The sequence below is a fragment of the Nycticebus coucang genome, chromosome X (assembly GCF_027406575.1).
Source record: "Nycticebus coucang isolate mNycCou1 chromosome X, mNycCou1.pri, whole genome shotgun sequence".
Lineage (NCBI taxonomy): Eukaryota > Metazoa > Chordata > Mammalia > Primates > Lorisidae > Nycticebus > Nycticebus coucang.
Genome location: NC_069804.1, coordinates 132,526,966 through 132,553,908, shown reverse-complemented (window position 1 = coordinate 132,553,908; position 26,943 = coordinate 132,526,966). Strand labels below are relative to the sequence as shown.

Sequence of the window (26,943 nt, the reverse complement as noted above, 5' to 3'; positions counted from 1 at the left end):
TATAAAAGATCAAATGATGATGTGTGGCTGGGTTCATCTCTAGGTTCTCTATTCTTGTCCACATATCTTACATCTATGTTTTTGTGCCAGCTGTTTTGATTACTATAGATTTGTAATATAACCTGAAATCTGGTACTGTGATCCCTCAAGATTTGTTTTTATTTCTAAGTTATGTATTGGGTATTTGAGGTTTTATTCTGATTCTATATAAAACAAAGTATTATTTTTTCAAGTTCATTGTGCTTTGATAGAGATTGCATTAAATCTGTAGATCACATTGGACAGTATGGACATTTTAACAATGTTAATTCTTCCCAGCCACAAGTATGGTATGTTTTTCCATTTGTTAACATATTCCACTATTTATTTTCTCAGGGTTTCATAATTATAGAGATCTTTCACATCCTTTGTTGGATAAATTCCCAAGTATTTCATCTTCTTTGGCACTACCATAAAAGGAATAGAGTCCTTGGCTATATTTTTGCCTTGACTATTGTTGGTATATATAAAAGCTACTGATTTGTAGGTATTGATTTTATATCCTGAGATATTGATATATTCCTTGATCAATTCTAAGAGCTTTGTAGTTGAGTCCTTGTGGTTTTCCAGGTATAAGATCATGTTATCCATGAAGAGTAAGAGTTTGATCTCCTCTGATCCCATTTGAGTACCCTTAAGTGCCTTCTCTTGACTGATTGTGATGGCTAGGACTTCTAGTACTATGTCAAATAGCAATGGTGACAATGGGCATCCTTGTCTAGTTCCAGACCTGAGTGAAAGTGTTTTCAATTTTACTCCATTCAACATGATATTGGCTGTTGGTTTGCTGTAGATGGCCTCTGTCCATTTAAGACATGTCCCAACTAAATCTATTTTTGTTTTGTTTTGTTTCGTTTTTGACACAGAATCTTACTATGTCACCCTCGGTAGAGTGCCATGGTGTCACAGCTCACAGCAACCTCAAACTCTTGGGCTTAAGCGATTCTTAAGCGATTCTCTTGCCTCAGCCTCCCAAATAGCTAGGACTACAGGTGCCCACCACAACACCCAGCTATTTTTTTGTTGCAGTTGTTTAGCTGACCCGGGCCAGCTTTGAACCCGCCAACCTTGGTGTATGTGGCTGGTGCCATAACCACTGTGCTATGAGCACCAAGCCTTCTAAAGTGTTCTAATCATGAAAGGATGCTGCTGGATATTATCGTAAAGATTTTTCTGCATCAATTGATAGAATCATATGGTCTTTGTTTTTTATTTTATTTACGTGGTGTATTATATTTATAGATTTACGTATGTTGAACCAACCTTGTAATCCTAGGATAAAACCAGCTTGATCGTGGTATATAATTTTTTTTGTTGTGTCATTGAATTCTGTTTGCTAGGATCTTACTGAATATTTTTACATCTATATTTATTAATGATATTGGTCTATAGATTTCTTTCTTTGTTGGGTCCTTTCCTGTTTTGGGGATCAAGGTGATATTTGCTTCATAGAATGTGTTGGGGGAGGATTCCTTCTTTTTCTGTTTTAGAAAAGGTTATGTAATATAGATACTAGTTCCTCTTGGAAGGTTTGGTAGAATTCTGATGTGAAGATATCTGGTCTCAGACTTTTCTTTTTGGGGATATATTATACAGTTATGCTATTTCAGTGCTTGATACAGGTCTATTCAAAATTTCTAATTCTTTCTGGTTGAGTTTAGGTAAGTGGTGTGCTTTGAGTATTGGTGCATTTCCTCCAGATTTTCATATTTCTGAGATAGAGGGGATTTTTGTAATCATTGATAATGTTTTGAATTTCTATGGTCTCTGTTGTTATTTCTCCTTTATTGTATTTTATTGATGTTATCAGAGATTTTACTTTTCTATTTCTGGTTAGACTAGTCAAAGGTTTATCAATTTTATTTATCTTTTAAAAGAACCAATATTTTGTTGTTGCTGTTGTTGTTTTTATTAAATCATAGCTGTGTACATCAATATGATCATGGGGCACCATACACTTGGTTCATAGACCATTTGACACATTTTCATCACATTAGTTGACATAGCCCTCCTGACATTTTCTTATTACTTTGCTAAGGCATTTACATTCCACATTTACCAAGCCTCACATATACCCTTGTAAGATGCACCACAGGTGTGATCCTTTCAAAACCCCTCCCTCTACCCACCTCCCCCCTCCCTCCCCACCCTTTCCCCCTTCCCCCTATTCTTAGGTTGTAACTGGGTTATAGCTTTCATGTGAAGGTCCTAAATTAGTTTCATAGTAGGGGTGAGTACATTGGATACTTTTTCTTCCATTCTTGAGATACTTTACAGAGAAGAATATGTTCCAGCTCCATCCATGTAAACATGAAAGAGTTAAAGTCTTCATCTTTCTTCAAGGCTGCATAGTATTCCATGGTGTACATATACCACAATTTATTAATCCATTCGTGGATCGATGGGCATTTGGGTTTTTTCCATGACTTAGCAATTATGAATAGGGCTGCAATAAACATTCTGGTACAAATATCTTTGTTATGATGTGATTTTTGGTCTTCTGGGTATATGCCCAACAGAGGAATTAGAGGATTGAATGGCAGATCTAGTTTTAGATCTCTAAGTGTTCTCCATATCTCTTTCCAAAACGAATGTATTAATTTGCATTCCCACCAGCAGTGCAAAAGTATTCCCTTTTCTCCACATCCACGCCAACATCTCTGGTCTTGGGATTTTGTGATATATCAGGCTTGTCTCACTGGAGTTAGATGATATCTCAAAGTAGTTTTGATTTGCATTTCTCTGATGATTAAAGATGATGAGCATTTTTTCATATGTCTGAAGGCCACGCGCCTGTCTTCTTCAGAGAAGTTTCTCTTCAAGTCCCTTGCCCAGCCTGTGATGGGGTCACTTGGTCTTTTCTTGCTAATGCGTTTGAGTTCCCTGTGGATTCTGGTTCTTAAACCTTTGTCAGAGACATAACCTGCAAATATCTTCTCCCATTCTGTGGGCTGTTTGCTTGCTTTACTTACTGTGTTCTTGGCTGTACAGAAGCTTTTTAGTTTGATCAAGTCCCAGTAGTGTATTTTTGAAGCTGCTTCAGTTGCCCAGGGGGTCCTTCTCATAAAAAACTCGCCCAAACCAATTTCTTCAAGGGTTTTCCCTGCACTCTCTTCTAGTATTTTTATAGTTTCATGTCTTAAGTTTAAATCTTTAATCCAGTAAGAGTCTATCTTCGTTAATGGTGAAAGGTGTGGGTCCAGTTTCAGTCTTCTACAGGTCGCCAGCCAGTTCACCCAGCACTATTTGTTAAATAGGGAATCTTTTCCCCACTGAATGTTTTTAATTGGCTTGTCAAAGATTAAATAACGGTAAGTAGCTGGATTCATCTCTTGGTTCTCTATTCTGTTCCAGACATCTACTTCTCTGTTTTTGTGCCAATACCATGCTGTTTTGATCGCTATCGATTTATAGTATAGTCTGAGGTCTGGTACAGTAATTCCTCCTGTTTTGTTTTTATTTCTGAGTAATGTCTTGGCTATTCAAGGTTTTTTCTGATTCCATATAAAACGAAGTATTGTTTTTTCAAGATCTTTAAAGTCTGACAGTGTAACTTTAATAGGGATTGCGTTGAAGTTATATATTGCTTTGGGCAGTATGGACATTTTAACAATGTTGATTCTTCCCAGCCATGAGCGTGGTATGTTTTTCCATTTATTAACATTCTCAGCTATCTCTTTTCTTAGAGTTTCATAGTTCTCTTTATATAGGTCTTTCACGTCCTTTGTTAGATAAACTCCCAAATATTTCATCTTCTTTGGCATTACTGTGAATGGGATAGAGTCCTTAATTGTTTTTTCAGCTTGACTATTGTTGGTATATATAAAGGCTACCAATTTATGAATGTTGATTTTCTAACCTGAGACGTTGCTGTATTCCTTGATCACTTCTAAGAGTTTTGTAGTAGAGTCCCTAGTGTTTTCCAGATATACAATCATATCATCTGTGAAGAGTGAAAATTTGATCTCTTCTGACCCTATGTGGATACCCTTGATCACCTTTTCTTCCCTAATTGCAGTGGATAAAACTTCCATTACAATGTTAAAAAGCAATGGAGGCAATGGGCAGCCTTGTCTGGTTCCTGATCTAAGTGGAAATGATTCCAATTTAACTCCATTCAATATGATATTGGCTGTCGATTTGCTGTAGATGGCCTCTATCAGTTTAAGAATGTCCCTTCTATACCAATTTTCTTAAGTGTTCTGATCATGAAGGGATGTTGGATGTTATCAAAAGCTTTTTCTGCATCGATTGAGAGAATCATATGGTCTTTATTTTTTACTTTGTTTATGTGCTGAATTACATTTATAGATTTACGTATATTGAATCAGCCTTGAGACCCTGGGCTAAAGCCAACTTGATCATGATGTATAATTTGTTTGATGTGTTGCTGGATTCTGTTTGTTAGGATCTTGTTGAATATTTTTGCATTTATATTCATTAGTGATATCGGTCTGTAGTTTTCTTTTCTTGTTGGGTTTTTTCCTGGTTTGGGGATCAGGGTGATGTTCGCTTCATAAAACGTGTTGGGTAGTCTTCCTTCTTTTTCTATCTTTTGGAACAGGTTGAGTAATATAGGTACTAATTCCTCTTTAAAGGTTTGGTAGAATTCTGATGTGAAACCGTCTTGTCCCGGGCTTTTCTTTTTGGGAGGTTTTGTATGGTTGATGTTATTTCCGAACTTGATATGGGCCTGTTCAACATTTCCACTTGATTCTGGTTAAGTCTTGGAAGGTGGCGAGCTTCCAACTATCGGTCCATTTCCTTCAGATTTTCATATTTCTGAGAGTAAAGTTTCTTGTAATATTCATTAAGGATTTTTTGGATTTCTGAGGAGTCTGTTGTCATTTCGTCTTTGTCATTTCTGATTGATGAGATTAGAGATTTTACTCTTTTTTTCCTGATTAGGTTGGCCAACAGTTTATCTATTTTGTTGACCTTTTCAAAAAACCAGCTTTTTGATTTATTGATCTCTTGTATTATTCTTTTGTTTTCAATTTCATTTACTTCTGCTCTGATTTTGGTTATTTCTTTTCTTCTACTGGGTTTGGGGTTAGAGTGTTCTTCCTTTTCCAGTTGCTTGAGATGTCCCATTAAGTTGCTAACTTCCTTTCTTTCCGTTCTCCTGAGGAACGCTTGCAGTGCTATAAATTTCCCTCTTAGAACTGCCTTTGCGGTGTCCCAGAGGTTCTGATAGTTCATGTCTTCATTGTCGTTTAGTTCCAAAAATTTGTCAGTTTCCTTCTTGATCTCATCTCTGACCCAGCTATCGTTCAGCATGAGGTTATTTAACTTCCATGTTTTTGTGTGAGTATGCAGATTCCTGTTGTTACTCAACTCAAGTTTTGTTCTATGATGGTCCAAGAAGATGCATGGAATAACTTTTATTCCTTTAAATTTACTGAGGTTAGACTTGTGACCTAAGATGTGATTGATTTTGGGAGTAAGTTCCATGGGCTGATGAGAAGTATGTGTATTCAGTTTTGTTAGGATGAAATGTTCTGTAGATGTCTGCTAAATCTAAATGCTGGATAGTTAGATTTAAATCTAAAATTTCTTTACTCAGCTTTTTGTTGGAGGATCGATCCATCACTGCCAAAGGAGTGTTAAAATCTTCGACTATTATGGAGCTGGAGGAAATCAAGTTGCTCATGTCTGTTAGAGTTTCTCTTATAAATTGAGGTGCATTCTGGTTGGGTGCATAGATATTCATAATTGAAATTTCATCATATTGAGTATTACCCTTAACAAATATGAAGTGACCATTCTTGTCCTTCCTTACTTTTGTCGGTTTAAAGCCTATTGTGTCTGCAAATAAAATTGCAACACCTGCTTTTTTCTGATTACCATTTGCCTGAAATGTGGATGACCATCCTTTCACCCTGAGTCTGTATTTGTCTTTTAAGTTAAGATGTGACTCTTGTAAGCAACAGATATCTGGTCTGAGTTTTTGTATCCAGTCAGCTAACTTATGTCTCTTTAGAGGACAGTTTAAGCCATTCACATTGATGGAGACTATTGATAAGTTTGGTGAAATTTGGGGTATTGAGTTTTTCAAAAGTCCAGTAGACATTTTTAAGCTTTTCGCCATTGTAGAAGTTGGAGTTTGATCAGGAGTTTCTGAGTGAGTTTACGTTTGTAGTAGAGGATTGGATTGGTCATTATGGAGGATAGGTCTGAGAATATCCTGGAGAGCTGGTTTGGTTGTGACAAATTTCTTCAACATATGAATGTCATTAAAGTATTTAATTTCTCCATCATAGATGAAACTCAGTTTAGCTGGTACAAGATCCAGGGTTGAAAGTTATTTTCCTTTAGGAGATTAAAAGTCAATGACCACCCTCTTCTGGCTTGAAAAGATTCAGCAGAGAGATCTGCAGTCATTCTAATGTTCTTACCTTTGTAGGTAATGGCTTTCTTTCACCTGATAACCTTGAGAATTTTTTCCTTCATGTTAACTTTAGTGAAGCTAATTATGATATGTCTGGGGGATGACTTATTGTGGTTGAATCGTGCTGGAGTTCAGAAACTGTCTGCTATCTGAATTTCAGAGTCTCTAGGCATGTCTGGAAAATTATCTTTCATAATTTCATGCAGAAGGGCCTCTGTGCCCATCGATGCCACTTCATTGTTTTCCGGAACTCCTATTATTCGTATATTGGCCTTCTTCGAATTATCCCAGAGCTCTCTAAGAGAGTGATCTGTTTTTGCTCTCCATTTCTCTTCCTCTTTGAGAGTTTGGGAGGGTTCAAAGGCTTTATCTTCGATGTCAGAAATCCTTTCTTCTGCTTGGTCCATTCTGTTGCTGAGGGATTCTACTGTAGTTTTCATATCTTTAAGGGCTGCAAATTCTTGCTTCAGTGTGTTTAAGTCTTTGGTGGTTTTGTCTTTAAATTCGTTAAATTCTTGAGACAACTTTTGAATTTCTCCTTGGATTCCTAATTCCATTTTATCAATCTTGTCTGCAATCCAAATTCTGAATTCGATTTCTGACCTGTCTGCCAGTTGTTTATGAATGGGATCTTCAATTACATCTGATATATCTGTCCTTGGGGGGGGGGGTTGATCTATTCTGTTATTCATGTTACCAGATTTTTTTCCACTGATTCTGCCCCATGGTTGTTTTACTCCCTTTGATTTTCCCCCTGGGGTTTAATTGAGGGCCCATTCAGTGTTTTGGTCTGAGAGACTGGGGCCCTGTCAGGGGTGGTGGGGCTAAGTGGTTTTGACTTATTTTCAGCTGGCTTCTGTTTGACCCCAGTAAAGCACTTGCTCTGGGTTGAAGTCTCAGTTCTCTGAGTCAGCCCTGCCCTATAAGTTTCCTGGGTCTGTGAGTCACCTCAGGCAAATCTTATACTCAGGGGTGGCCTCCTCTGGTTGCCCAGGGAGGCAGGGAGTGTGGCTTCAGCTGCCTCAGGTTACTGCCGCTCTGATGTGGTTCTCCCCCAGCCTCACTCCTGTGTACCAGAGTCAGGACCGACCAGCCACAGTTCGGGCACTGTCCACATCCCGACAAATCCCCCAAGAATCTGGACTCCCGGGGGACAGGCCTTCAGATCCCAGAGTGAGGGTGGGGTGGGGTGCCAGGAGCCCAGAGCTGCCTGCAGCAAGCACACTCAGTTCCTCCCAATATTTAGCTCCGCCGCAGCCCAAGCCTCCAGGTTTCAGAGTGAGGGCGGGGTGGGGGGAGCGGTGGGACCGCAGAACCGCCGGCAGTGAACACACTCAGTTCCACTTAGTTCATTGCCCAGCCACCCGGCAGGTGCTCAGGTCTCCAGATCACAGAGCGAGGGCGGGGGGAGCGCCGGGAGCCCAGAGCCCAGAGCCCAGAGTCTCTCACCTGGCTGCAGCGCTGCAGCTCAAGCCTTCAGGCTTCAGAGTGAGGGTTGGGTGGGGGGCGCAGCTGGAGCTTAGAGCCGCTGGCAGCAAACAAACTCAGTTCGATCCAGTTCCTTGCCCGGCCACACGGCAAGCGCTCAGGTCTCCAGACCACCAACTGAGGGCAGGGGGAGCGCCGGGAGCCCAGAGCCGTTGGCAGCGAGCACACTCAGCTCCCTCCCGGTCTCTCGCCCGGCCGCAGCGCCACAGCTCAAGCCTTCAGGCTTCAGAGTGAGGGCGGGGTAGGGGGAGCATCTGGAGCTCAGAGCCGCCAGCAGCGAACAGACTCAGTTCCACCCAGTTCCTTGCCCAGCCACACCGCAGGCGCTCAGGTCTCCAGACCACAGAGCGAGGTTGTGGGGAGCACCGGGAGCTCAGAGCCGTCGGCACCGTGCACACTCAGCTCCCTCCTGGTCTCTCACCAGGCCGCAGTGCTTCAGCTCAAGTCTTCAGGCTTCAGTGAGGGAGGAGTGGGGGGAGTGGCTGGAGCCCAGAGCCGCCGGCAGCGAACAGACTCAGTTTGACCCAGTTCCTTGCCCGGCCACATGGCAGGCGCTCAGGTCTCCAGACCACAGAGCGAGGGTGGGGGGAGTGCCCAGAGCCCAGAGCCGGGATCCCAGAGCCGCCAGTAGCCCGGTCACACAGTTCTGCTCAGTTTTATGCCTGGTTGTATTGTTGCCCAAGGAGGGCTGCTGCACCACGCCTCAGGGAAGCGCCTCCCTGGTTAGGGTCGCCCTCCGCTGACTGTCCTCACCTCTCTCCCGTGCCCCAGAATCAGCGCTGACCAGCCGCAGCTCAGGGGCTGTCCTATCCCCTCTAGAAGTCACCCAAGAATCTGAACTCCTGGGGAACAGGTTTTTAGACCTGAAGTGCTGGGAGCTCAGAGTTGCTGGCAAAGGATATTTACAGTTTTATACAGTTTTATGTCTGGCAGGAGAATGCCTAGGCACCCTAGTAAGGGAGGTAGGTCCAGATTTTAGTAGGTTTCTCCTGTGAAGTGTAGTGGGAGGGCCTTTGATTTCTGCCCGTTTGTTTGTGGGGTTCTTAAGCTGATCAGGTGGGGGAGGGGGACTCCCGTCTGCTTGGTGGTGGGTTTTGTACCTTTTGTTTGTGTCCTTGTGGTCACAGCTCTCCTCAGCGGGGTTGATGTGCGTTCTTCAACTTTCTCGCTTGGTGCTGCTTGATTCCATCAGGTTACTCGCTAAATTTTCGTCCCTTAACTCTCCTTCAGGATGGGAGCCTCTGTGGAAAGCTGGCTTCAGTTTGCCATCTTGTCTCCGCCCCCCAACATTTTGTTTTGATGATCTTCTGAGTGATTCTGTTGTTTTCTATTTCATTTAATTCTGCTATAATTTTGGTTGTTTCTTTTCTTCTGCTGGATTCATTGTTGGATTGTTCTTCCTTTTCCAGTAGCTTGAGATGGCCCATTAGGTTGTTGACTTTCTCTCTTTTTGTTTTCTTGATGAAGGCTTCTATTGCTATAAATTTCCCTCTTAGGTCTGCCTTTGCAGTATCCCACAGGTTTTGATAATTTGTGTCTTCCTTAATATTTTGTTCCAAAAATCTGATGATTTCCTTCTTAATCTTGACTTTGACTCTGCTATCATTAGCAAAAGGTTAGTTTCCATGACTTTGTTCGAGTATGAAGATTTCTGATGCTGTTGAGTTCAACTTTTATTCTGTGATGGTCCAAGAAGATACAAGGAGTAATTTCTATTCATTTAAATTTGCTAGCTTAGACTTGTGTCCTATGATATGATCAATTTTAGAGGATGATCTGTGGGCTGATGAAAAGAATGTTTGTTCAGTTTTATTAGGATGAAATGGTCTATAGATTTCTGTTAAGTCCATTTGTTCTTGGGTCAAGTTTAAGTCCATTATTTGTTTGTTTAGTTTCTTCTTAGAGGATCTATCCAGAACTGACAAAGAAATGTTTAAATTTTCAACTATTATAGTGCAGGCAGATATCGAATTGTTCATATGCTAGAATTGGCTTTATAAATTGAGGAGCATTCAGGCAGGGCACGTAAATGTTAATTACTGAAATCTCTTCATGTTAATTGTTTCCCTTGACAAATACATAGTGTCCATCCTTGTCTTTCCTTATCTTTGTTGGTTTAAATCCTATTGTATTTGGAAATAAGATCGCAACACCTGCTTTTTTCTGATTTCCATTTGCCTATATTATAGATGTCCATCCCTTCACCCTGAGTCTTTTTTTATTCTTTGAGGTAAGATGAGTCTCTTGTCGGCTACAGATACCTGGCTAGAGATTTCGTAACTAGTCAGCTAACCTATTCCTCTTTAGAGGACAATATAAGTCATTCATATTAATTGAGAGAACTGATAAGTACGGTAGTGTTTTGGCTATCATGTTTCTCAAAGGTCCAGGACATATTTTTAATCCTTTTGCCATTGTGGAAGTTAGGTTTTGTTTGATAAATTCTGGATGAGCTTAATTTGGTGGTAGATCATTGTGCTGGTCACTATAGAAAATGGATGTGAGTTTTTCCTGGAGAGCTGGTTTAGTTGTGGCAAATTTCTTCAATATGTGGATATCAGTAAAGTATTTGATTTCTCCATCACAAATGAAACTCACTTTAGCTGGATACACGATTATGGACTAAAAGTTGTTTTGTTTTAGAAGATTGAAGTTCAATGACCATCCTCTTCTGACTTGAAAAGTTTCAGCCGAAAGATCTGCAGTCATTCTAATATTTCTCCCTTTGTAGGTAATGCTTTTATTATGTCTGGCTGATTGCAAGATTTTCTCCTTCATATTAACTTTGGCAAAGTTAGTTACAATGTGTCTAGGTGATGCTTTGTTTGGATTGAGTTGTTCTGGGGTTCTGAAACTATCTACTATCTGAATTTCTGTATCTCTGACAATGCTTGGGAAATTCTCCTCCTTAATATCTTGTAGTAGAATATCTATGCCTTTAGGACCATCCTCTTCTCCTTCAGGAATCCCTAAAAGTCAAATGTTTGATCTTTTGGAATGATCCCACAACTCTCTCAGGGAATGTTCTATTCTTGTTTTCCATTTTTCTGCCTCTTTGAATGCTTGGGATCATGCAAAAGCCTTGTCTTCAATTTCTAAGATCCTTTCTTCTGTCTGTTCAACTCTATTACTGAGTGACTTCTACTGTATTTCAAAGCTCCTTGAATAACTTTTTCACTTTCTTGAGTTCTTCTATTTCTTTTCTCATTATTTTCATATTCTTGGCACTTTAGTCTTTGAATTCATTAATTTCTTGAGACATTTAAATTACTCTTTGGATTTCTATTTCTATCTTATCCTCTATTCTATTCATCTTATTTCCCTTCCATATTATGAATTCTATTTCTGACAATTCATCCATGTGTCTATGAATGGTGTCTTGTTGTATCTCCTTTGTCGTTCCTTGGGGGAGTTGGTCTACTCTGATTATTAGTGTTACCAGAGTTCTTCTGCTGGTTCCACCCCATGAGTATTTTCTGCAATTTGACAATCAAAACTGGCAGGGTGGGATTGGCTTGGGGGCTCCAGGAAGTGGAGTTAGCCATCCTTTTACCAATGAGCTCAGGCTTGTGATTGTAGCTTTTCCCCTACAGCCTTACAAAGATCCCTTTCAGAGCTGCAGCCAGAATCTCTGAGGACCTGCTCAGTGAGATAGCACAATCTGGCTCTGTCTTGAAGTCAGCCAGACTATACCCAGTCCTAACAAGTCACAATATTAGGCTGAAATCTCAGCTGGGGAGAGATAGAAGCAACTACAGCACCCCACCCCCCACCAGTGACAGCTAGAAGAGGAGTATCAGTCCTTCTCTGCTACAAAACAACCACTGCTCAACCTTGAAGGGTCCCTGGGTGGACAATCACTGCTCAACAGGGAGGGTTCAAAGGTTCTCCAGCAGCCCAATAGTAGAAATCCACAGGCAGTTCTTTCCCACAAACCTGAGGGGCTGGAGCCTGGTCCCCTCTAGTGGGCAACAGAGTCAGAAAAGTTCACCCTTCAAGTGCAAAACAGGGGTATCCATGCCTCCACCCACTGTGCACCATCCTAGTGCTTCCCTCTCTTCGATGTGTCCCTCTCTCCCCACAGTCCCTTTTTCCACAGGAATCATTGTTTCTGAGCTACTGTCCAGTGGTCCACAGCCCGGGCCTTTCAGGGAATTGCCAAATACTCTGGGCTCAGCAGGGGACAGAGCTTCAGACAGCCAGGCAAGCAGGGAAGGGTGGACTGGGAGTTCAGAATTGCAGGGAAAATATTTGTTAATTTTTGTGCTGGGCAGGATGATGTCTAAGCTCACAAGTGGGACTTCTCTTGAGAAGGAGGCCCAGTGTTTAGTGGCTCTCTCCCGTAGGGTAAAACCAGAGGTCTTTTGTTCCCTTCTCGCTTACAGAGAGCCCACAGCAAGCCTCCCACTTGGGGGAGGGGTCTCGTCCTCTTGGTGATGCACTTTGTACTTGGAATTTGTGTTCTTGGATCCTCTTTCTTGAAGTCACAGCTTGCCTCAGCTGAGATGATAATGCACTTGTCTATCTTCTTTCTTAGCTCAGCTTCCCACTTTCGGCTTCATCGAATCCACTGGACAGGAGCCTCTGTCAAAAGCTGACTCTAGTCAGCCATCTTCCTTCTTCCTCCTCAATTTTCTGTTAGTTTAGAGTGTACAACCTTTCCTAATTATAAAAAAATAAGTTAACTGTAAAACAGCTCCAGGCAAGTCTTTCAGGAGGTATTCCAGAAGAAAACATTGTTGTCACAGGAGATGAAAGCTTCACGGGTGTTATTGACCCTGAAGACCTTTCACTGGGACAAGATACAGAGGTGGAAGACAGTGACATTGAGGATTCTGAACCTTTGTAGGCCTAAGCTAAAAACTTGTTTTAAATTTAAAGTAGAAAAAAGCTTATAGAATAAGGATATAAAGAAAGAAAATATTTTTTTACAGCTATACAATATGTTAGTGTTTTTAAACTAAGTGTTACTACAAGAGTTAGAAAGTTTTAAAAAATGACAGATTTATAAAGTTTAAAAGTTACAGTAAACTAAGGTTAATTTATTATTGAGGAAAGAATTTTTTTATAAATTATATGTAGTGTTTATAAAGTCTACAGTAGTGTAAAATAATGTCCTACGCCTTCACATTGACTCACCACTCACTCACTGAGTTACCCAGAGCAACTTCTAGTCCTACAAGCTTTATTCATGGTTTTCCTCTTGCCAGATTTGTACTGTACCTTTTCTATGTTTATATATGTATAATACACATATACCACTGTTTTCTGGTTGTCTACAGTATTTGTTACAGTAAAATGCTGTACAGGTTTGTAGTCTAGGAGCAATTGGCTATACCACATAACCTAGGTATATAGTAGGCTATACCATCTAGCTTTATGTAAGTATATACTGTGATGTATGCGCAAGGACAAAATCGCCTGGCTCATTTTCTCAGAACATAAATCTGTTGTTAAGCAATGGATAACTATATGTCTTCTGTTACATTTGTTTCTCTATTGGGAGGGAATTGAATTACATGCATATTAGATCACTTGATATTGTCTCATAGGTCACTGAGGCTCTAGCTGTACTTTAAAATTTTTTATTCTCTCTGTCCTTTACTTTTTTTTTCTTTTTTTTTTTTTTATTGTTGAGGATTCATTGAGGGTACAATAAGCCAGTTACACTGATTGCAATTGTTAGGTAAAGTCCCTCTTGCAATCATGTCTTGCCCCCATAAAGTGTGACACACACTAAAGCCCCATCCCCCTCCCTGCATCCCTCTTTCTGCTTCCCCCCCCATAACCTTAATTGTCATTAATTGTCCTCATATCAAGATTGAGTACATAGGATTCATGCCTCTCCATTCTTGTGATGCTTTACTAAGAATAATGTCTTCCACGTCCATCCAGGTTAATACACAGGATGTAAAGTCTCCATTTTTTTTTAATGGCTGAATAGTATTCCATGGTATACATATACCACAGCTTGTTAATCCATTCCTGGGTTGGTGGGCATTTAGGCTGTTTCCACATTTTGCCGATTGTAAATTGAGCTGCAATAAACAGTCTAGTACAAGTGTCCTTATGATAAAAGGATTTCTTTCCTTCTGGGTAGATGCCCAGTAATGGGATTGCAGGATCAAATGGGAGGTCTAGCTTGAGTGCTTTGAGGTTTCTCCATACTTCCTTCCAGAAAGGTTGTACTAGTTTGCAGTCCCACCAGCAGTGTAAAAGTGTTCCCTTCTCTCCACATCCACACCAGCATCTGCAGTTTTGAGATTTTGTGATGTGGGCCATTCTCACTGGGGTTAGATGATATCTCAGGGTTGTTTTGATTTGCATTTCTCTAATATATAGAGATGATGAACATTTTTTCATGTGTTTGTTAGCCATTCGTCTGTCGTCTTTAGAGAAAGTTCTATTCATGTCTCTTGCCCATTGACATAAGGGATTGTTGGCTTTTTTCATGTGGATTAATTTGAGTTCTCTATAGATCCTAGTTATCAAGCTTTTGTCTGATTGAAAATATGCAAATATCCTTTCCCATTATGTAGGTTGTCTCTTTGCTGTGGTTATTGTCTCCTTAGCTGTACAGAAGCTTTTCAGTTTAATGAAGTCCCATTTGTTTATTTTTTTTGTGGTTGCAACTGTCATGGCAGTCTTCTTCATGAAGTCTTCCCCCAGGCCAATATCTTCCAGTGTTTTTCCTATGCTTTCTTTGAGGATTTTTATTGTTTCATGCCTTAAATTTAAGTCCTTTATCCATCTTGAATCAATTTTTGTGAGTGGGGAAAGGTGTGGGTCCAGTTTCAGTCTTTTACATGTAGACATCCAGTTCTCCCAACACCATTTATTGAATAGGGAGTCTTTCCCCCAAGGTAAGTTCTTGTTTGGTTTATCGAAGATTAGGTGGTTGTAAGATGTTAGTTTCATTTCTTGGTGTTCAATTCGATTCCAAGTGTCTATGTCTCTGTTTTTGTGCCAGTACCATGCTGTCTTGAGCACTATGGCTTTGTAGTACAGACTAAAATCTGGTATGCTGACGCCCCCAGCTTTATTTTTGTTACTAAGAACTGCCTTAGCTATACGGGATTTTTTCTGGTTCCATACAAAACGCAGAATCATTTTTCCAAATCTTGAAAGTACGATGTAGGTACTTTGATAGGAATGGCGTTGAATAGGTAGATTGCTTTGGGAAGTATAGACATTTTAACAATGTTGATTCTTCCCATCCATGAGCATGGTATGTTCTTCCATTTGTTAATATCCTCTGCTATTTCCTTTCTGAGGATTTCATAGTTTTCTTTATAGAGGTCCTTCACCTCCTTCGTTAGGTATATTCCTAGGTATTTCATTTTCTTTGAAACTATGGTGAAGGGAGTTGTGTCCTTAATTAGCTTCTCATCTTGACTGTTATTTGTGTACACAAAGGCTACTGACTTGTAGACATTGATTTTATATCCTGAAACATTACTGTATTTTTTGATGACTTCTAGGAGTCTTGTGGTTGAGTCTTTGGGGTTCTCTAAGTATAAGATCATGTCATCAGCTAAGAGGGAGAGTTTGACCTCCTCTGCTCCCATTTGGATTCTCTTTATTTCCTTGTCTTGCCTAATTGTATTGGCTAGAACTTCCAGCACTACGTTGAATAGTAAAGGTGACAGAGGACAACCTTGTCTGGTTCCAGTTCTAAGAGGAAAAGCTTTCAGTTTTACTCCATTCAGTAAAATATTGGCTGTGGGTTTGTCATAGATAGCTTCAATCAGTTTTAGAAATGTGCCACCTATGCCTATACTCTTCAGTGTTCTAATTAGAAAAGGATGCTGGATTTTATCAAATGCTTTTTCTGCATCTATTGAGAGGATCATGTGATTTTTATTTTTGCCTCTGTTAATATGGTGGATAACGTTTATGGACTTGCGTATGTTAAACCAGCCTTGCATCCCTGGGATGAAGCCTACTTGATCATGATGAATGACTTTTTTGATGATAAGCTTTAATCTATTGGCTAGGATTTTGTTGAGAATTTTTCCATCTATATTCATGAGTGAGATTGGTCTGAAATTCTCCTTTTTGTTTGGGTCTTTTCCTAGTTTTGCTATCAGGGTGATGTTTGCTTCATAGAATATGTTGGGGAAGATTCCTTCTTCCTCAGTTTTTTGGAATAATTTCTGCAGTACAGGAATAAGCTCTTCCTTGAAGGTTTGATAGAATTCTGGAGTGAAGCCATCTGGACCAGGGCATTTTTTAGTTGGAAGCTTTTTTATTGTTTCTTTGATCTCAGTGCTTGAAATTGGTCTGTTCAGGAGGTCTATTTCTTCCTGGCTAAGTCTAGGGAGAGGGTGTGATTCCAAATGTTGATCCATTTCCTTCACATTGTCGAATTTCTGGGCATAGAGTTTCCGGTAGTATTCAGAGATGATCTCTTGTATCTCTGTGGGATCAGTTGTTATTTCCCCTTTATCGTTTCTGATTGAGGTTACTAGAGATTTTACTTTTCTATTTCTAGTTAGTCTGGCCAATGGTTTATCTATTTTATTTATTTTTTCAAAAAACCAACTCCTTGTTTCATTAATTTTCTGAATGATTCTTTTGTTTTCAATTTCATTGATCTCTGACTTGATTTTGGATATTTCTTTTCTTCTACTGAGTTTAGGCTTAGATTGTTCTTCTTTTTCCAATTCCATAAGATCTCTTGTGAGATTGTTGATGTGCTCTCTTTCTGTTTTTCGAATGTAGGCATCTAAAGCGATGAATTTTCCTCTCAAAACTGCTTTTGCAGTATCCCACAGGTTTTGGTAGCTTGTGTCTTCATTGTTGTTATGCTCAAGAAAGTTAATGATTTCCTGTTTTATTTCTTCCTGCACCCATCTGTTATTCAACAGAAGATTGTTTAATTTCCCGGCCTTTGGGTGGGGTCGAGCATTTTTGTTAGAGTTGAGTTCCACCTTTAGTGCCTTATGGTCTGAGAAGATACAAGGTAAAATTTCAATTCTTTTGATTCTGTTGATATTTGTTTTGTGTCCCAGGATATGATCAATTTTGGAGAATGTTCCATGGGGTGATGAGAAGAATGTATATTCTTTATCTTTGGGGTGGAGTGTTCTATATGCGTCTATCAAGCATAGTTGTTCCAGGGTCTCATTTAAATCTCTTACATCTTTGTTTAATTTCTGTTTAGAGGATGTGTCCAGCTCTGTAAGAGGAGTGCTAAAGTCCCCTGTTATGATGGTATTATCAGATATCATATTGCTCAGACTGAGTAAGGTCTGCTTCAAGAATCTGGGAGCATTTAAATTGGGTGCATAAATATTTAGAATTGAAATGTCTTCTTGTTGTAGTTTTCCCTTGACCAATATAAAGTGACCATCTTTGTCTTTTTTGACTTTAGTTGCTTTAAATCCACATGTATCTGAAAATAAGATTGCAACTCCTCTTTTCTTCTGAATTCCATTTGCCTGAAACATTGTCTTCCAACCCTTGACTCGGAGCTTTAATTTGTCTTTCGACGCCAGGTGTGTTTCTTGCAGACAGCAAATGGATGGCTTGTGTTTTTTAATCCAGTCAGCCAATCTATGTCTCTTCAGTGGGGAATTCAAGCCATTAACATTTATCGAGATAATTGATAAGTGTGGTAGTATTGTATTTGTCTTATTTGGTGAGAGTCCATTGCTTAGTTTTATCTTTTGCATCAGTGTGGAGGTTAGGTTCTGTCCTTTAATTTCTGAGTTCTTACTTTGCTGCTGATCCATTGTGGTGGTCAGTGTGCAGAACAGGTTGAAGTATTTCCTGTAGAGCTGGTCTTGTTGTGGTGAATTTCCTCAATGTTTGTATATCCGTAAATGATTTGATTTCTCCGTCAATTTTTAAGCTTAGCTTAGCAGGGTACAGAATTCTGGGCTGGAAATTGTTCTGTTTAAGCAGATTAAAGGTAGATGACCATTGTCTTCTTGCTTGGAAAGTTTCGTTAGAGAAGTCTGCGGTCACTCTGATGGATTTGCCCCTGTAGGTCAACTGCCGTTTACTCCTGGCAGCTTGCAGAATCTTTTCTTTTGTCTTGACTTTGGACAGATTCATCACAATGTGTCTTGGAGACACTCGGTTAGATTTGAGGCGACCTGGGGTCCGATAGCCCTCTGAAAGCAGTGTGTCAGAATCTTTGGTGATGTTTGGGAAATTTTCTTTTATAATATTCTCTAGTATGGCTTCCATTCCTCTGGGGCATTCTTCTTCCCCTTCTGGGATTCCTATAGCTCGTATGTTGGAACGCTTCATAAAGTCCCATAATTCTGACAGTGAACGTTCTGCTTTCTCTCTCTTCTTTTCTGCCTCTTTTACTATCTGAGTTATCTCAAGAACTTTGTCTTCTACCTCTGAAATTCTTTCTTCTGCATGGTCTAACCTGTTGCTGATACTTTCCATTGCATCTTTAAGTTCCCTGATTGACTGTTTCAGTTCCTTCAGCTCTGCTATATCCTTTTTATATTCTTCATATCGTTCATCTCTTATTTGATTCTGTTTTTGGATTTCCTTTTGGTTATTTTCCACTTTATTAGCAATTTCCTTCATTGTTTCCATCATTTCTTTCATTGTTTTCAACATGTGTATTCTAAATTCCCTTTCTGTCATTCCTAACATTTCTTTACAGGTGGAATCATCTGCAGTAGCTACCTCATGGTCCCTTGGTGGAGTTGTTCTAGACTGGTTCTTCATGTTGCCTGGAGTTTTCTGCTGGTTCTTCCTCATGAGTGATTTCTTTTATCTGTTTCCTTGCCCTAATTTTCCTTTCACTTCCTCTTGCTCTTTAAGTTCTTGTGCCTGTGGAAGTTGCGGGCGGGTTTAGACGGATTGAACACACGCGACCACTTGCCGGTTTTCCACTGTTTTAGTCCTCCTCTTGGGGTCCAGAAGTCTCTCGCTGACTCCCTGTATCCTCATAGGAGTGATGATAGGCAGATCCCACCAGCCAGAGATGCCTGGAGTCCTATCTCCCCAGACTCACAGTGCCCAGATGCAAAGAAGCTGTTACTCGGCCGCCATCTTGCTCTGCCTCCAATGGTCAGTCTGGGTGAAGAAGTCCTACCAGCGTAGGAAGAGAAGTTTAGGAATCTACTTTTTTTTTTTTTTTTTTTTTTTGTAGAGACAGAGTCTCACTTTATTGCCCTTGGTAGAGTGGTGTGCCGTCACAGCTCGCAGCAACCTCCAGCTCCTGGGCTTAGGCGATTCTCTTGCCTCAGCCTCCCCAGTAGCTGGGACCACAGGCGCCCACCACAACACCCAGCTATTTTTTGTTGCAGTTTGGCCAGGGCCGTGTTTGAACCCACCACCCTCGGTATATGGGGTTGGCACCCTACTCACTGAGCCACAGGCGCCGCCCTATTCTTTACTTTGGATGATTTTTATTGTCTACCTTCATGCTTACTAATTTTTTTTTCTGTTGTGTTCAATATTCTGTTAATCTCCTCAAAGTTTCAGTTTACATTAGGGTATTTTTAGTTGCCATATTTACCTACATATTCCCCAATTTTAGCTATTAGACATATCTTTGCCCATTGGTCATTTAAAATGTTTCTTACGGTTAGTTTAAAGGCCTTTATTCTTTTTTCAACATTCTAGATATCCATGGGCCTATTTCTATTGATAGTTTTTTTTTTTTTTTTTTTTTTTTTCCTTCTGGATAAAAGTTACATTTTCAAATGTCTTCACATAATGCTCTGGATAGTGTGATACAGAGATTTTAAATTCTATTAAATTTCTTGAAGAGTGCTGAATATTATTCTAGTAGGCCATAATTTACCTGAGAATCAACTTGATCTCTCAGAGATAGAGTTTTAGGTTTTGTTACAGCAAGGCTATTTCACTGCCCTTAGCCTTAGGTGTATTCTTTAAACCTGGCATGTGGACTTTACCCTTAATGTGTGGCTATTCTGTCATCATTTCCTTTGAAAAATTCCACTTATTATTTCTTATATTGAAGTCTGTTGGCAGCAAACTCTCTTCGCTGTCACTTACTTAAAAATGTTTTTATTGTGATTTCATTTTTTATTGAGTTATATAGTAAAGGAAATTCTAAGATCTTCCACCACAATACATGGCTGCTGGTTGTTCAGTCAAGACTAATCTGTGGAAGGATTTTGCAGACATGATTAAGCTCCTGAATCAGTTGAACTTAGGATATGTAGATATTCTGGGTGAATCTAGTCTAATCACCTGAATTCTTTAAAACTAGAGAGTTTTCTCTGTTAGCATAAGAGGAAATCAGAGAGATTCAAAGCATAAGAGAGATTCCCACTTGAGAAAGGATCTTCATTACTCAGATGCAGATGGCCCAGGGAATGGAAATGTGAGTGGTCTGCAGGATGTGAGAATGGTTTCTAGTTAGCAAGGAGACAAGGACTTCAGTTTTGTTTCCCAAAAAACCCCACTATATTTGGCCAGTAAACCTGAATGAGCGTGGAAGTGCATCTTTTCCCATAGCCTTGACATAAGAACTTAGCCAGACCAATACCTTGATTTTGACTTTGTGAGAGGCTGAGCATAGAGGCCAGCTCAGCTATGCCCAGAGTGTCACCTACAGAAATTGTGAGATAACAAATGGATATTTTAAAGTCATTAAGTTTGGGCTAATTCATTACATAGCAATAGAAAACTAATGCACTGCTTTTCTGGTCATTCTTCAGGTTTTTACTTCCATCTCCATATACCTATTATTGTTTACTTTCAGAGTCTTTGAATAGTTGCTTTTTGTATTCTGTCCAGTTTTTAATTATAACCAGTGAAAAAGAGAGGCTGTAGTGAGTTTACTTCATTTTGGCAGGCCTCAAAATTGTTTAGGGATAAATTAAACAAAAAATTTGCAAGGTGTGTCCACTGAAATCTCTAAAACCTACTTTGAGAAACTTTTAGATATCTAAATAAATGAAAAGACTAAGTCACATACAAGGGCTAGGAGATCAAAATTGTTAAGATGCCAGTTGTGTCTAAAGTGATCACAGATTCAAAGTGGTTCCAATTAATAACACAACAGGGTGTTTTTGGTAACAGTTGATAGATTCTAAAATGTATGTGGAAATGGAAGGAACATAGAATATCCAAAACAATACAGAAAAACAAAAATATGGTTGGAAAACTTGTACCACCTGATTTCGAGATGTACAGTATTTAAGGCAATGTGGTACTTGCATAAAGATCAGTGACTACATCAATGGAATAGAATATGGAGCATAGAAAGAGACTCATATTATGTAGTAAATTGACTTTTGGTAAAAATATCATAGAAATCCAATAGAGAAAACAAAGCCTTTTCAGCAAATGGCCCTGAAAATTCTAGATCTTCAAATGGGGAAAAAAATGAAACTCAGGTGATACATTACATCATGTAGAAAAATTATTTTTAATTGAATCTTAGGCAAATCCTAAAAGCTAAAACCATAGAGCTTTTAGAGAAAAACATAGGTTTTTACTTTGATGACTTGGAGTAGGCATGGATTTCTTGGGCTGCAAAAAGAAGCAACTGAAAAAGAAAAACATTGATAGGTTAGACTTAATCAAAATGTACATCAAGAGACACTGCTAGGAAAATGAATAGGGCAGCCACAGACTAAGAGAAAATGTTCGCAAAACATATATCTCACAAATAACTGATATCTGGGATATAAAAAAAATTCTACAACTTGATAATAATAAGATATGCAATCCAATTGTGAAAAATGGGGAAAATTTTGAACAGATATTTTACAAAAGAAGATACATGGAATGGCCATAATTACATGACTAGATGATCAATGTCATTAGCCCTCAGAGAAATTCAAGTTAAAAACCACAACAGAGTAGTTCTACATGCCTATCAGAATGGCTTTTTCTACATATAGGGTCAGAAGAGATCAAATTTTTGCTCTTCGCAGATGATGTGATTGTATATCTGGAAAACACCAGGGATTCTACTACAAAACTCTTAGAAGTGATCAAGGAATACAGCAGCGTCTCAGGTTACAAAATCAACATGCATAAATCGGTAGCCTTTATATATACCAACAATAGTCAAGCTGAAAATACAGTTAAGGACTCTATTCCATTCACAGTAGTGCCAAAGAAGATGAAATATTTGCGAGTTTATCTCACAAAGGACGTGAAAGATCTCTATAAAGACAACTATGAAACTCTAAGAAAAGAAATAGCTGAAAATGTTAACAAATGGAAAAACATAGCATGCTCATGGCTGGGAAGAATCAACATTGTTAAAATGTCCATACTACCCAAAGCAATATACAATTTTAATGAAATCTCTATTAAAGCTCCACTGTCATAGTTTAAAGATCTTGAAAAAATAATACTTCGTTTTATATGGAATCAGAAAAAAAACTTGAATAGCCAAGACATTACTCAGAAATAAAAACAAAGCAGGAGAAATCATGCTACCAGACCTCAGACTATACTATAAATTAATAGTGATCAAAACAGCATGGTAATGGCACAAAAACAGTGAAGTAGATGTCTGGAAAAGAATAGAGAACCAAGAGATGAATCCAGCTACTTACTGTTATTTGATCTTTGACAAGCCAATTAAAAACATTCAGTGGGGAAAAGATTCCCTATTTAACAAATGGTGCTGGGTGAACTGGCTGGCAACCTGTAGAAGACTGAAACTGGACCCACACCTCTCACCATTAACCAAGATAGACTCTCACTGGATTAAAGATTTAAACTTAAGACATGAAACTATAAACTAGTTTATAGTTATAGTTTTATGAAACTATAAAAATACTAGAGGAGAGTGCAGGGAAAACCCTTGAAGAAATCGGTCTGGGGCGGCGCCTGTGGCTCAGTCGGTAAGGCGCTGGCCCCATATACCGAGGGTGGCGGGTTCAAACCCGGCCCCGGCCAAACTGCAACCAAAAAATAGCCGGGCGTTGTGGTGGACGCCTGTAGTCCCAGCTACTCGGGAGGCTGAGGCAAGAGAATCGCTTAAGCCCAGGAGTTAGAGGTTGCTGTGAGCTGTGTGAGGCCACGGCACTCTACCGAGGGCCATAAAGTGAGACTCTGTCTCTACAAAAAAAAAAAAAAAAAAAAAAAAGAAATCGGTCTGGGCGAGTATTTTATGAGGAGGACCCCACGGGCAATTGAAGCAGCTTCAAAAATACACTACTGGGACCTGATCAAACTAAAAAGCTTCTGCACAGCCAAGAACACAGTAGATAATGCAAGCAAACAGCCCTCAGAATGGGAGAAGATATTTGCAGGTTATGTCTCCAACAAAGGTTTAATAACCAGAATCCACAGAGAACTCAAACATATAAGCAAGAAAAGAACAAATGATCCCATCACAGGCTGGGCAAGGGACTTGAAGAGAAACTTCTGAAGAAGACAGGCACATGGCCTACAGACATATGAAAAAATGCTCATCATCTTTAATCATCAGAGAAATGCAAATCAAAACTACTTTTGAGATATCATCTAACTCAAGTTTAAGATTAGCCCGTATCACAAAATCCCAAGACCAGAGATGTTGGCGTGGATGTGGAGAAAAGGGAACACTTCTACACTGCTGGTGGAAATGCAAATTAATACATTCTTTTTGGAAAGATGTTTGGAGAACACTTAGAGATCTAAAAATAGATTTGCCATTCAATCCTATAATTCCTCTACTAGGTATATACCCAGAAGACCAAAAATCACATCATAACAACGATATTTGTACCAGAATGTTTATTGCAGCCCAATTCATAATTGCTAAGTCATGGAAAAAGCCCAAGTGCCCATCGATCCACGAATGGATTAATAAATTGTGGTATATGTACACCATGGAATATTATGCAGCCTTAAAGAAAGATGGAGACTTTACCTCTTTCATGTTTACATGGATGGAGCTGGAACTATTCTTCTTAGTAAAGTATCTCAAGAATGGAAGAAAAAGTATCAAATGTACTCAGCCCTACTATGAAACTAGTTATGGCTTTCACATGAAAGCTATAACCCAGTTATAACCTAAGAATAGGGGGAAGGAGGAGAGGGACGGGAGGGAGGGGGGAGGATGGGCGGAGGGAGGGTGATTGGTGGGATTACACCTGCGGTGCATCTTACAAGGGTACATGTGAAACTTAGTAAATGTAGACTATAAATGTCTAACAATAACTAAGAAAATGCCAGGAAGGCTATGTTAACCAGTGTGATGAAAATGTGTCAAACGGTCTATAAAACCAGTGTATGGTGCCCCCTGATCGCATTAATGTACACAGCTATGATTTAACAAGAAAAAAAAGAAAGAAAAAAAAAGAAATCAGTCGCTAGCAAGGGTTTCTCAAACCAGCAGGACTAAGTGTAGAATCATTTCTTCAGTCGCTAAGAACAGCAAGAGTATCAAAGCCAGGATATTGATGATTTATTGTTGTTTAAGCAATTGCATCATTGATAAATTTAATAATACCAAAGAAAAGTATCTTGGACTACATTATAAAATATAAGATACAGCTTCCCTATAACGAGAGATACCATCAACCCTATGTAGGGCAACTACGACATCTCTGGATTTTTGAGTAGGTAGGAGTAAGAGGGAGTAGGAAGAACGATAATGAACAGAAGAAAGAAAGAAAGCCAGGAAGCCATCAGAGATGAAAATATGCATCATAAACAATTCTTATTAAAAATAGTAAAGAGAAAAACATAAGAAAGACAGCTAACAAAATGAAATAGGACTTTCACATTCCTCCCAGATTGTCTCCAAGATATGATAACAAGAATTGGAATTAACATCCCACCTCCCATCAGAAAAACTAAAACACTAGAAATGTATATATTATGAATTGCTTTCTCCTTGGATATCAAGCACTAAAGAACAATGATCCCTGAGAAATTAAAAAGAAATGGAGTGAGCCCCAGAATTGCTCCAATCTACTCTCTGTAAAAATTCTCTAAGCAACAGTGCTGGAAAAGGAAACCAAGGGCAATCCCAGTAGGGTTGCTCGGTTGGGGGAGACAGAATAGAGATTTCTGGGAACCTAAGGGACCTGGAGTTTGCAGAACAGATTACTAGAAAGGAGACATAGCTCCCAAGGGTGAGAAAGTCCCAGTGGTCTACTGAGGGAACCTTTGACTGTTGAGCTGAGTACTGACCAACCCGTGAGTGTGAGAAACTCCTGGGGCCTGGAGATAAAAAGAAAGAAAAGGGATTAGAGGTGGACACAGGAAATTGTTCTTTGCTTCTTAGGAATGTTTATGCTACCTTGATACCTATTGAAATCTTTTCTTACCTTTGAAATTCAAGAAAATGTCACCACATATTTCTTCATATTAGAAGTATTTCACTTATCATTTGTTAAATCCACTTGGTATGCACAATAAGAACTTAATTGAAGTTAATGCATAATACCTACCAAAGTAGAATATTTTCTCTGTTCCTTTTGTTCGTATATTTTGAATCTCTATTAACTATCTTTCATATCTCTGTGTAGGTACATATAGATACATTTCAAATCCCTTCATTTCTTTGTCCTCTTGTTAAGTTTTCAGGCTCATTTCCCCACATATTTTCTTCACACCACTGATTTTATTTTCTCTAGTTTTAGTTCAATTTTTCTGTTTCTACTGCCATTTTAAATGTGCCAAAGTTAATAAATTATTATGGTATTTTTAAAAATGTATGTCTTCCAGTTTGTTTGTATCTTGGTTTATAAATTTTAAATTTATTTATAAAAAAAGAATGGCTTTTTCTAAAGCCACTAATATAATCACAAAGCTTGTGCAAATAGCAGGTTACAACCAGAATTCCAAATGTTGTAAGTGTAAAATGGTTTGGCAGGATTTTCGTTATTGACGTCGTTGTTTTTAATAAAACAAAATATATACCTACTCTCTGACCCAGGAATTCTACTCCTTGGTATTTACCCAAGATAAATGAAGACATACTTTCACAGAAAGACCTGTGGAGAAATATTTATAGCAACTTTATAATATCTAAAAACTGGAAATAGGTCATGTTTCCAGAGATACGAGAATGGGTATTCATAATAATTAAAACAATCCAAATGTCCATCACCATGAATGGATTTAATAAAATTATGGTATCTCCATATAATGGAATTCTAGAAATTTGACCAGTATAATATAATTTTTTATATTTATTAACATATAATAATGCTGGCTTCTGAATAAATAAATTTAAAACATTAAAATTTATTAAAAATAGCTAGCAAATGCCAAACTTTTGGATTCATTTTTGTTTTTCACTGTATACTACACTATAAATTATAAGTTTGAATTGTAGCTCTTAAAACAATGTAGTGTTTCTTTTATTTTTAATTTGAGCTCTTTACTCTAGGAATCCCAGGCCCTCCTGGACCAAAAGGCATTAACGGCCCTCCTGGGAACCCTGGCCTTCCAGGAGAACCCGGTACTGTAGGTAAGCATGATAAATAAGAGTTTGCTATTCTGTAAAATTAAGGCTTATAATATTCAATTTAGGAAAATGAAATCATGTTCAGCTGTGAACATTTTCAAGACAAAAAAACATGGTGGTCATTTAACACTGTGTGTTCAGTATAAAATAACTCTTAATGAACACTCCTTAAAATTATCATTATGCAACCTTATTTTTTAGGCTCACTTTTTCCAGGGAGAATTAATTCAACTATCCTATGCTATAATAGATGGTAGAACTCTTATTTTGTTACAATGGTAGGCTGTAACAATTTTTATTCGTTTTTAAAGTAAATCACTTCACTTGGCTCTGTATAAGGGCTGTAATGCACCCAACAACCCTTTGCACCTTACTCTCTTAGATATTGTAAAGCCATATTATAAATGAGACTGAAAAGTTTTAGATTTTTTTTTGTGTGTGTGTGGTTTTTGGCCGGGGCTGGGTTTGAACCCACCACCTCCGGCATATAGGACCGGCGCCCTACTCACTGAGCCACAGGCGCCGCCCAAGTTTTAGATTTTTTTAGTAGATTGTTTCTTATTCTCATTATCCTCCCTTATTAATGCTTCATTTTCAGGATTTAAAGGATTGTCTCAGAAGCACTTTCTTTTCTATAGAACTACTTGAA

The 26,943-nt window shown here is 38.9% G+C and overlaps 1 protein-coding gene across 2 annotated transcripts in view; it reads left to right on the top strand.

Annotated features, from left to right (window-relative positions):
* Nucleotides 1-26,943, top strand: part of COL4A5 (collagen type IV alpha 5 chain) — a 325,984-nt gene that overhangs the window by 259,228 nt on the left and 39,813 nt on the right. For both annotated transcript variants that reach the window (XM_053579991.1, XM_053579992.1), the window contains exon 38: nt 26,217-26,297. In XM_053579991.1, coding sequence (XP_053435966.1) covers nt 26,217-26,297 — 81 coding nt within the window. The remainder of the gene's footprint in view (nt 1-26,216; nt 26,298-26,943) is intronic.